Source organism: Pogona vitticeps, chromosome 9 (genome assembly GCF_051106095.1).
Source record: "Pogona vitticeps strain Pit_001003342236 chromosome 9, PviZW2.1, whole genome shotgun sequence".
Lineage (NCBI taxonomy): Eukaryota > Metazoa > Chordata > Lepidosauria > Squamata > Agamidae > Pogona > Pogona vitticeps.
Genome location: NC_135791.1, coordinates 24,884,103 through 24,896,343, shown reverse-complemented (window position 1 = coordinate 24,896,343; position 12,241 = coordinate 24,884,103). Strand labels below are relative to the sequence as shown.

General features: G+C 44.3%; 1 protein-coding gene across 15 annotated transcripts in view; it reads right to left on the bottom strand.

The window, feature by feature from the left end:
• RYR1 (ryanodine receptor 1) overlaps window positions 1-12,241 on the bottom strand; it is a 120,050-nt gene that overhangs the window by 87,687 nt on the left and 20,122 nt on the right. For 8 of the 15 annotated variants that reach the window (XM_078380001.1, XM_072980040.2, XM_072980045.2 and 5 more), the window contains exons 2-5: window positions 8,045-8,164; window positions 6,605-6,709; window positions 4,957-4,977; window positions 1,049-1,123 (exon numbers count right to left, since the gene is read on the bottom strand). In XM_078380001.1, the coding sequence (XP_078236127.1) occupies window positions 1,049-1,123; window positions 4,957-4,977; window positions 6,605-6,709; window positions 8,045-8,164 (321 nt within the window). The remainder of the gene's footprint in view (window positions 1-1,048; window positions 1,124-4,956; window positions 4,978-6,604; window positions 6,710-8,044; window positions 8,165-12,241) is intronic. The other 7 variants (XM_078380005.1, XM_072980044.2, XM_072980050.2 and 4 more) reach the window with 3 other exon arrangements.

Sequence of the window (12,241 nt, the reverse complement as noted above, 5' to 3'; positions counted from 1 at the left end):
ATGAGGTAGGCTTTTATCGGTCAGGGACAGCCTGCCGGGTTCTGTGCAATCTTGGTGGGCTCAACCAGGGCCGCTGAGTCGGATCCCGGTTCTCACCAGCCTCATAATCATACGGCTGACCTTCTTGGTGTTTTCTTCCCCTGAGAGGCAAAAGCTGGTTTTCTTAGTCAAGCTTGTCCTGCTACCAGGTGAGAGAGAAATCCACAAGTTCGGGGCTTTCTCACACATCTCTCGTGTTTGAAAAGTGTGACCAAAATAAGGAAGAATTAAGTCCCTAAATAATTTCACCAGAAGCTGGAGACAAGGAACAGCCTTGCCTATGGGCTTTGCGGCATGCTTGTGAATTCCTCAGAAGCAGGATCAGGGGAGTCTTGACGACATGGGCTCATTTCAACAAGGAAATTCTAAGGTTCTTCCCGAAGCATCCACCAGCAACAGTAATTTAATACTGAGCTATTATTGGTCAAATGAAATTGCGTAGGGATATCTTGAGCGATAATTTCAGCCGTAAATCTCAGTAATGGGAAGCCATCCTTGACTGAAAGGGTGGCCAATCAAGGCCATGTTCCAAACACACACACACACAAAAGTCCTGCCTCTCTCTCTCTCTCTCTCTCACACACACACACTCTTTCCTTGTTGTCACAAAAGGAAAAGACAGCCGTCTTCACCCCTCCCTGAATGACCTCAGATTCTTCACTTAGAACGGACATGTGGCTTCTAGAATCTCTATCAGCCTGTTCGACGTCTGACACCTTCTTGGCTGAGTAACTGTGCCCACTTCTCTTGCAACTGTGTTTGGGATTCCTTGCAATTTCTGCATCCCAGGCCGAGGACATATGACGCGATGGAAAATGAATCTGCTTGGCTCAAGGATGAGGACACGAGCACAAAATGGACCCGCTGCAGTCAGCTGAACGCTGTCCCCGACCTCGTGAGGTGGGGAATCAGCCTGTGCAGTCCCACGCTCCCCTCTTCTGCAGCCTCCCGTCTTTTCCCATCCTGGAAAGGTGCCCACAGCCACCATGAAATCCTTCCCCCCACTTACCATGCCACTGTGGGAATGCCGGAGAAGAATGGCGTGTCCATACAGCAGAGTGCGGTGTCCGCCACCTTGAGAAGACTGGGGGACAGCAAGGCAAAAGAGAAAAGCAGATCAGTCTGTGAATTCGACCATTCCACCCACATCTTGCCTGGTCTAAAGGCCCTTCACCCCCAACCCACAAGACTCTGCTAATTCCTTCTTTTAAGGCCGGGGAGGGGGGGCAAAGGGCCATCTGTGGTAGTAGTTACCTAATACCATTTTTGTGGACCTCAGGCCCCCAATGGAAACCCCCCACCCACCTACATGCCAAAGAAATAAAATTCCAACAAAATATGGATGGTTATTGTTTTTTTTTTCTTATGGAGTCCTCCAGGAGCAGGAGATGTCGACACAAAACAAGGTGAGGGAAACTCCCTGCCAAACACTGAAATCAAATTCAGAGTGAACACATTGGCAGAACCAGGCAACTGCCAGCTTACCGAGGGGCTACAGGCACACCTCGGAGTAAGTTAACGGCTTGATAAATGGCCCTACATTTCCATACTATGTTCCTGAGGCTGGAAAGATGAAAGAACGTCTTGTGAGCAAGGTCTTCCTATGGAGAACATGGCAGAGAAGCAATGGACGTCATTAGCATTTGCTGTCTGGCCTCAGGAGGACCCAGGAAAGAAAAAACCCTTTCAATAACAATCTACAGACAAAAAATACTGGACCCAAACCAGGTTTCTAGCCCTCAAGAAAGATGCAGCAGTTTGCCAAAGACATTTCCAAACACATTTCTCTTACAGTTTATATCCAACAAGCCGAGAAAGGGGTGTTCTCCTTCCCCATAACCACACAGATCATTTCTTTACACAGCACACCAATAAGTTGAAGTGATTTTTTCTTCAGATGTTTTCCCCACAACAATTAAAAGCCACCATGGTCCCGATTCACCCTTGTATAGAGCTGAGTAGACACAACAGGCCATTATCACTAAAACATAGACAGTATATGGCAGCCACTGCTGCAGGTTGCTCAGAATTGTAAACATGCCAATACTGTATTTACCTGCCCTTTGCTACAATATTCCCATTGCAGTCATCATATGTTTGCAGTAAAAGTGACTTTTAAAAGAAAGCCATATCTGTACAATTCCTATTACTGCAATCAATATGGCCATAACACTTCGGTTACATTTCTACCATGTCCATGTGACATGGATTAATGCAAAAGTCATATTATAGCAACAGAGATCGGTAAGAAATACTTGTAACACGGCTTCACACCATCTTCTTTATGGCAATGTCTTTCCCAAACTTCAGAGAGCTGAGGCACACTATATCTTTCCGAATTAAAGCTGGAGGCATGTTCCTCTCTTACAGCTGAGGAGGCTGATTCTTCAAGTGTAAAGACAAAGAACATCATTCATTTTAATTCCTGATTAAATATAATTAAAGGTTGCTTTTGAAGGCTCCCGTGATGTTCTGATCTTGCTTCCCCTAAGCACGCATCTTGAGATGTGGGATAAAACATCCACCCTCAAAGGAGGCCCTAGACTGTGTTTTGTGCAGAGGACCATCCTTGGTGGGGGGGGGGGGGGAGATGATTCCCTTGTTTCTTTGTAATGGATCATTCATTCACCACTAATGGAGATAAATGCAGGAGATAGTTTCAACAATGGTGTATATCCAGGGGAAATCCCAGGAGAACCTCAAATATTTAATACATTTATTCCTCAAAGCGATTAACTCAAGTCACGATAGTGTGCATGGAGTTTGGGAAGGGACCTTGCATGGTTACGACAGAAGACGTTAGGCTCATAGCACCGGCATGGGCCTTAATCGTCATCATCGTAACTGGCCAGCTATGGTCCATATGACTACAGTAAACAGGATCAGTCTGCTATAGCTGAAATTACTGCAGTACATACAGCCATTCCCTTGCATTTGGACCATTTATGCAACCCTGAGAACTGAAGTTCATCACATTCGTGAACACCACACATTTCACAGTATCACACTGGAGATCATTCTGTTTTCTCCCAAGTTCGGTTGCTTTGAGCCCAACACTGTATGGGTGTCTTTCCCATAAACCAGTGCGGCATGGGAGGGGGCATGATCTCCGTTGACGTCCTATTATGTGACCATTCCAGTTCTCTAACTATTCTCCTTCGGTGACTGTCACCATTCCAGAGATCCTTCGAAAGGAGGCTCCAAACCACTTTGGAAGCAGCCAAACTTTCAGAGAGCCAGGGGAGGTCAAAAGGGTGAGTTGGAGAGAAGGCCCGTGGTCCTCAGAGCAGATCCGTATCAGCTTATAAAATCACCTTACCAAATATATTCAACAAATCCACACACACCCCCACCTTCCTGCAACGGCTGCATCTCACGGTACCAGGGCCTGCACTCCATCGCCAGCTTCACACATACACCACCACCACCCCCGTGTGAGAGGGGTTCTCCTTGTTCCCATGTAGGAACCATGCAGAGAAATGGATTGAGGAATGGGTTGAGGAATGGGGCAACCACAGCCAAGGATGGAGGAATCGAAGGGGAGTGGAGGATGTGACGGGCAGGACAGGATTACTTAGGGGGAGAAAAGGGGGTTCCACCGGGTTTCAATCAAGAGGGGAAAGATAGAAGCCTCTTTGCATATCATCTCATTAATTTTTCTCTCAAGCAGGGACGTTTCGTTCATAAAATAATGCTCCTCGTTGGAAGGTAGCTAATTGCGAGCTTCCTGAGTAGGAAGAAGTACATCAACAAAATCGTATAGCACAGGTCCATGAATAGGGGAGTTGGCAGTTCAGGAGAAAGACTCATTTTTTGACCCTTGGCCTCCATTTCCTTCATAAATACACCGGTTCCCAAGCTTGGCTCCCCAGATGCTGTTCTTGGGCTGCAACTCCCACAAGCCTTCACCACTAGCTTGTGTTGGCCAAACTTTCTGGGAGTTGCAGTCCTGGAAACACAGAGGGGGTGCCACCACTATCCATTGGCCCGGTCTCTGTGCCTTTAAGAAAAGCCCAGTCCCTCATCCCTAAAATGGGGGAGAGAAAAAAAAACCCTCCACCCGCCATGATCTCCTTGTTAGGAAAAGCTCTGCCTATCAAACTTCTAGATTTCCAACTCTGATGGTCTGTACAGGAACAAAGCTAGTAAAACAAGAGACTGGTTCTCTGCAACTGGGCTGTTCACTCCCTGACTTCGTTACTCACTCTAATAACCTGGCATGGACCCCCCCCTTCATCATCCCATGGGCATGGGACAACCACCAACTAAGGGGATTCTCATAAGGGTTGAGAATGGCTTTAGTTTCAGAGGAACTTTTGAGTTTTAGGAGAAGGCTGGAAATTAAGAAGGGATCTAACGTCTTTACCCATGGCGGAGACCAAACCTTCCTCTCTAATACTATTTCTATTTCTGTCTTTTTCTGTCATGGCCCTGATCACGTGTGGAATGATCTCTTCAATGAAATTTGGCAGGCTCCCTGTGTTGGGCGTTTCTGCTGTTAACAAAAAGTTTATTTCTTTCCTCAAACATTCCCTCATAAGTTCTCCAATTATGAAAGTGACCTGTTGCCCTCGGATTTTATTAAGTTGTTTCCAATGGATTGCTATTTATTTTTGTTATCCTTGGCAGCTGGTTTTCTTGTAACCCCCCCCCCTTTTTAAATTATAACACACATTGGATATTTTTTAAAAAAATTTAGTGTAGTATTAAGAACGTTCTTAAATATATATGGGAATGGCTTCAGTTTTAGAGGTTGTTTTTATATATGAAAATACCATATATTTTCATAGATGAAAATTTGGGGCGGTGGAAACCCCCAGGAGGAGGAAAGGATGTACACACCAAAACAGGGCAGGAAAAAGGGATTTTAGAAAGGAAAGATGTGATGGGATCACAGCATCGAAGACGGCAACCTACCCACTTGTCCAAGTCAAGACCCTAGAAGGTCAGCCGGCCGAATTGAGAAGCCAAAGAAAAGAAGAGGAAGAAAAGATGAACCATATACACACACAGGGACAGCAGGGTATCTGGGAGACATCGGTCATCTCAGCAACTATCCTAAGGGCACAGAGCCCCACCCATGCCCCTCTTCCATCCATCCCTATGCAACCCAAGGAATGTCGTGGTCCTCAATCACTGGCCCTTAAGAGCCTATTTTTCAGAGAACTTTCAAGGACCGGCCATCGAGGTGAACCAAAAGGTGAAACAGACCTAACGGTACAGCCATATTCTGCCACTGAATATGGCAGGTACCGGACAGGTACTCTTTATCTTCAACAGCTTCCAAACAAGCACGGATTGAAGAGGGAAGCTTTCTACAGCACAGAGATGGGAGCGCTCGTGAAAGCTCGGCCGATTGACTCCTTGCTTATTGGGAAATTGTTAAAGGCGGATGAGCTGTCCAGTAAGAAGTTGGGAATGGGTTGCTTCCAGGCTAGAGCCCTTTAGCACTGCTAGGGCACCTTTTTTCCTCTGCCAACCAGAAGGAGGATGGCATTGAAGGTTGCACACACAACCATATCATCCAAGACTAAGGTAAAGGTAAAGGTTCCCTTTGACATTTAGTCCAGTCCTGTCTGACTCTAGGGGGCGGTGTTCATCCCCGTTTCCAAGTCAACGTTTTGTCTGTAGACAATCTTCCGTGGTCACATGGCCAGCGCGACTAGACACGGAACGCTGTGACCTTCCCACCGTGGTGGTACCTATTTATCTACTCGCATTTGTTATGTGCTTTAGAACTGCTAGGTTGGCAGGAGCTGGGACAAGCGACGGGAGCTCCCTCCGTCACGTGGATTCGAACTGCTCATCTTTTGACCTCACAGGTAAGTTCCATTTTGCAAAAATCTCCATGTACCCATTAAAAGTTTCCTTCTTGCTCTGTTTACTTCTGTAACAAGCTCCCTTTTAAGGGATTTAATTTACTAGAATCTTTGTGGTACTGCTGCAGGACAATTTTGCAAGGCAAATATATTAAAGGGGAACCAGTAACTTAACTCCTTCCCCAGCAAGGAACAGACACTTTTTGATTAAGGGGAAATCTATCACCAATTTCCATCTGACACTGAAAAGCCACAAGGAGCTACCAATTAAAGGCACACTAGCCCTCAAAACCCTTGTTTTGCCTGGACTGACTGGCAAAGAAATTGTGTTTTAGTGATGGTGGTGATGGAACCACCACAATTGAGGCCTGAAAAAACACAGGTGAAGATGCTAAAACACAACAAAGTGGTCATATTATCATGTGGATTTTCCACTGAAAAGAAAGAGCGATGATTTCGAAGACATAGTGTAGAAGAAACTTTTGTCAATACACAGGGACTTACTCTTCAAGCCTCACCTTGTGAACATCAACATTATTGCCTATACCCTTTCAGCACCAAACTTCTAACCATCTCCCTGGCTTCCAGCTATAGTATTAAGAGGTGTGGTGGATGTATTCTCCCTTCCGAATATTACAGGAGAAAAACATTCATAGTCTCATCCTAGACAGATGATAACATGCCTCCCAATGCAACCTTCGCCCCTGTAAAATCGATGCAAGGAGAAAAACATCTCCAGGTCCTACCTCAGAACCCACCTCCACAGTGTTGGCAAGCATCTCCTGTAGGGCTCGTACAGACAAGGACTGTTCCAGGATGAGGCAACATACTGCAAGATCCGGAGGGACTTTCTGTGTGATGGGAGAACATAGACGGTGTGTGTTTTAAAGAAAGGGGTCGAAAGGGGTCTTTCTCTCTCTCTTATTTATAGGCTGTCTTTCTTCCAATAAGGCAGTTCACCATGTGAAAAGAGTAGAATTAAAAACACAATAAATTATACATTAAAAACAATTCAACTATAACAGCAATTAAAATACACTGAGTGATTACATTTAAAACTCTAAAAACTCAACTGGATTCAGGGACTCAGTTTTGATTGTTAAAAGCCTGCCTGAAGAAGGGGGTGGTAATTCAATAGTGTGGTGTACAAAAATCCCGGACCTGGCAGGAGATGGTAGATGAAGCATAGGTACGCACGAAAATTCATAGAATTGTAGAATAATGGGAGATGGAAGGGGCCACTAAGCCCATCGAGTCTAACCCCCTGCTCAAGGCAAGAATGCAAGTCAAAGGAGATCTGACAGAGGGCGGTCAAATTTTCTCTTAAGTCCTCTAGCTTTGGATGGGTTCCCTTGCTGTATTGCTCTAAGAGTTAAGAAGTTCATGATACTGTAAATTAGGAATTTAATGGGATTATTAATGTAAACAAATAAAATTTGTTTAAAGTCTAGTATGATGGCAGGATTTTTACTCCTGGAGTAAATACGGTGTCAGAATGCAGATGCAAAAATATATTCAACAACACATAAGAGTTTTGTTTCCAAATCTCATGGCCAAGCAGCCCAAATCCACCTCTTTCCTCTTCTCCTTACACCCCTAATGGCAGGCACTCTTATATCACGGCAACCAAGGTAAACCGGAAGCAATAGAAGCCTATGGATGAAATACAATGTTAGCCTGAGGTAGAAGAGACCCATGGATTCAGTGGAACACACATAAGCATTGTATTACCAAATTCCCATCCATAAATCTACTCAGATTTGGGACTAACCATCTGATTGATAAACTGAGGCTAAACCATGAATATTTGTTTTCTTTCTTTATTTGTATCAGGGTGCTGCATGATTTAAAACTATGGGCATATATATAGACAAAATTAAAGGCCAATTAAAATTTTAAGATAATTGGATTATTTTTGTCCAGAAGCGAGGCTACTGAACATGAATGGAGATTAATCCCGGGGAGAGCCTTCAAAATAGAAGAATTCCAAATAAGCTGTTAAGATTTTCTTCGGGTTAATTACCAGCCAGAGTTTGACACAGCCATTTCTTGCATTTACCTGGTCAGTATTCTGATGTAGAAGACCATACCAACCCAATCTGCAATGTCTCAATAAACGCTAGCCATTCCACCCAAGGAATAAGCCGTTATATAGCCTTCCCAGTCTCCTTTTCCTCAGACGGTACCTGAGCGTTAGATGTAGGTTCCAGATAACACAACCGGTTCCCAAAGCCTTCGGAAGCGAGACATAACTTCAGCTGTTCCTTCAAGATCGTGGCTGAACACTGAAGGACAACTTCATCATCCTAAGAAAGGAAAAAGAAAGAAAAGAAAAAGCTCAGGATTATACCTGTCGAAAGCCAGACCCAACTAGATCACCTCGTCCATCTTAATTCTGTGGCAGGGTGTCCCAAATAAGAAATCATTTGCAATGTCTAGCCAAACTTTTCTTGAAAATCTCAAAAATATACTTCTTGAAAGCTTAGCAAACTAATTACAAAGGTCTTCCTGGTTTTAACCCTACAGCTACTTTTCTGTTTTCTGAAAACAATTATCTTCGTTTCCCTGCAGTCTTTCCTCTAGAGTACTTGCAATTAAAGCATTTCAGATTGCACTCATGTTTCAGATATTTATTTTTAAATTAGGTCTATATTGAAGGCCTCATACATGACAGAAAGATGTGGCGCTTGGGTACGGCTAATCACAAATGTGGACTGTTTTTGCACCCTGTCTACATCACACGCATCCTGGCGGTGGTGGGATTGACTAGGCCATCCCCTCTCCAGACCCGAATTTGACCCGAACCTTCTCTTCCACTTATCCAAGTGTCAATTCACAAGGAAACGCCATGCACGAAATTCGAAATTCACTCAACATGTTTCTAAACTAAGCAGCCCAGCCTCCATCTCCCCAGTCTGTGAAAATCAGAAGGGACACAACAAATCCTTTTGCTTAATGGACAGAAGCAGGTGGCCTGCAGACTTCTTTCTGTCCTGGTCATCGGGGAATGGCGAGCGGCCAGTCTAGGTGCTTGGATGCTGGACGCGGGACAGGAAACATGCTTTGATCAGTCCGTGTGCTAGCATCCATTTTTAATTGGTGTGGGGGAGAAAAAATCTCGAACCTTCTAGGCTGCCCTTAAAACCTTGCAGGTCAACTGTTTTTAAAAGCCAGTTAAAACTTGGTTATTCAAGCAGGCCTTCCCTCCAGTCAACTAAGTCTCTCTTATTTTTCCTTTCTTATGTTATTCCATCCTGGTAATCCTTCCTTAAATTAATTGTTCTAATTGAAACTGCAATTGTAATTTTTATGATTATATATATATTTTTATACTGATCCGTTTTATTTTGTAAGCTGTCCCGAGTAGACATGGTCGAGAGGGGCAGGGTAAAAATCCAATAAATAAATAAATAAAAATAAATTGTTCTTACTTCTTCCAGCTCAGAACTATTTGCATTCAATGCAAAGAAGATGGTGGCCAATGGACAGAGTTTGAAGCCTTTGTGACTATGGTTTTTCCATCCATTTCTGCAGAGGAATGTGGCAATTCCTCTGGCTTTATTCCAGGGCTGCTTTGTTTCATCTCTAGACTATGCCTTGTTTGACTACACTTTTACAGTTTTAAGCCCCTGTTTTCTGCAACGCTCGGAGAGCACCGGCGACCAGGTGGCAAAGAAACAGATCTAAAGATCCATATATTATATCCGTGGAACAACAAAAGCTCCGAAGGACGCTGGGGTAAAGGGAATCCTTCTTGCGCCAAAATGGGACAGCTGGCGAACTGTTCCGTGACAGCTCAGTGACAGGGAAGCCATCTTTAGGACGCTAGAGACCATGTCTGGGAAGTTTTTGTGAGATGATATTACCAATCTCCTGTGTTTGCTGCTGCCTCTCCTTCCTGGGCTGCTCCCAAGACCATACCTCAGTGATACAGCAGAGAATCCTAGGTTGAAACCCTCCCCGCCGTCTCTGCAGTCAGAAAGATCAGGTAGCCAGTGATGGAGAAAACACATTTTTCTCCGGAAACCCAAGGGATCTAACACTAGTCCAGCCAAAAACAAGCTGGGATAGACGGGGACACCACCTGCTCCCCGGGTCCCTTTGCTTTCCCAACCTGGGCGTCTTGGCCCTCAAGAAGGTTGCAAAGCGTTTTCTGGGGGTCCCCCAGGTTGTCCTTTATGTGTAGCTCTTGTCACATAATTTCCTCCTTCATCTTTCAGAGCAGGATATTAAAATTACTGTATATGTGGGAAACAGGCCCTTTGGGGGGGGAAAGAAGCCTCTACTTTCTGAGAAGGGATGACTTTCCCTGTTAAAAATGGCTTTTTATGCAAACCATAAAAACTGTTTTTTTAAAAATTATGCAAATAGACATTTTTTAAAAAATATATTACAAATATTTACAAACCTATTTTTAAAACTTTAAAGTTGTTTTTTATGCAAACCATTAAAAGTGGCAGAACGGTGTTGCATGTAACTTGAGGCTGGGGTTGTGACTTGAAAAAAGGTTGGGAGCCACTGCTCTAGATGCTCATGCATGTAGGCAGTATCATCAGAAAGGGAGCATAATATTCAACTTTAGGGCACTCATAAATTGTCCAAGCAGCTGAGGAGCAAAAAGGATAGCAGCCCCTTCTTCGAGAATGCAGATTGTCTTCTATATACTGTAGTTTTAATAACCCAGTTTTTTTTAAAAATGGGGGGGTTGCCAAATAAGAGGGGGGGAAATGGTGTGCAGATGAGGGTTATTTAGCTAGTTAACATATTCTAAACTAGTGTTGGGTGAACTGGCATCCTGGACTAAGCCGGGGCGATGAAGCAGTGGGTCCTAGAGCAAATTAAGCTTTACCCTGAACTTTTCAGGAGGCAAGGAAATGATAAAACCGAGACTGCAATTTTAATAAATGCAAATATTGTTTCGTGGAAAAGCCACAGACCTGACTTCACATTCCCACGTGGCCATGAAAGTCACTGGATGGCTAGTTAACCGGCCTAAATGACCCCATGGAGTTCTGAGGGTCAACCTGAGGCCAGTCCAACATAACAATTACGCACACTTATAGGAACAAGGATAAGCCTAATATTCTCAATGGGCATGTGGCCGAATCCTGAACAAAAAAAATCTTTTTTTAGATGGGGGATTTCTTTCACATTATTTTGCAGGAGAACAATGTGCGCGCGCACACAAAGGTATCAAAAATAAACCCTTTAAGATGCCACAAGGTTTTTATCTTTTTTATTTTTATTTTGGGATTGGAGTTTTGCCCGGCACTCTGGAATAGACGAACACAGTGGCCTTTTGTAAAATTTAAAACCTCTTTATTTAAAAAAGAAACGAGGGAATGGCTTTGCCACGTAATTATCACAAAAATTTTTTCCAGTTGCTCCCTTCCATTTACGTATCTGTGGGGGGCAAAAAAATAGTTTCTGGCTTCCACTCCCATTTTCCCTTTCAAAGCGCGGCTTTGTTCAGAGACTAGCAGGCAAAAAGAGAGGGAAAGCGAGGAACGACATTAAAAATAATGACAATCATCCGTTCTGCGTTTTGCAACTGTGGGCTTCCAACGCCTCCCTGGTTTCCTTACATGCTTCAACCCATTTTTGCAAGAAGGGGGTTCCTCGAGGAAAGCGAAGGCAAGGGAAGCCATTTTGGGGGCCCGTGTTTTAGTCGTTAGGGGGGAGGCTGTTATTCTTCGACCGGAAGCGGAGAAGGGGTGGACGCGAATGGTCCACTTCTGCGGCCAAAACACCAGGGGCTGGCCTCACAGCCTCCATTTCATGACCTAAACTTCATTTCAATCTGTGGGGTTGGGCAAAAAAGCCAATTTCAGGCTTTTTTGCCCAACTCCAGAGATTGAAATGAAGTTTAGGTCATGAAATGGACGCTGTGAGGCCAGCCCCTGGTGTTTTGGCCGCAGAAGTGGACCATTTGCGTCCACCCCTTCTCTGCTTCCGGTCGAAGAATAACAGCCCCCTAATGACTAAAACAGGGACCCCAAAATGGCTTCCCCTCCCTTTGCTTTCCTCGAAGAACCCCCTTCTTGCAAGGGTGGGTGCCCCTCAGCCGCCTCAGCCGCTTCTCCTTAATTCACCTTCCCTGTCTTCTAGCCTATAGGCCCAGTAATATAAATTTAAATCAACAGCATCACTGTCAAGATTTTTCCTGATTCTCTGAAGGACGCAGTTCTTCCACTGAAAGCATGTAATTAAAAATGTATCTCCTTGGCTGTGGACATATGGATATTTTGTGGTTATTAGGTCCGTTTGTTTATTTATTTAATTTATTTTGTTACTGATGAGGAGGAGGTTTGGTGGGAAGGGTGGGGCCTTTGGTCCTTCGCATTTCATGAGGGAGACTGCCTCAAGCTCTTCATCAGTCAGTC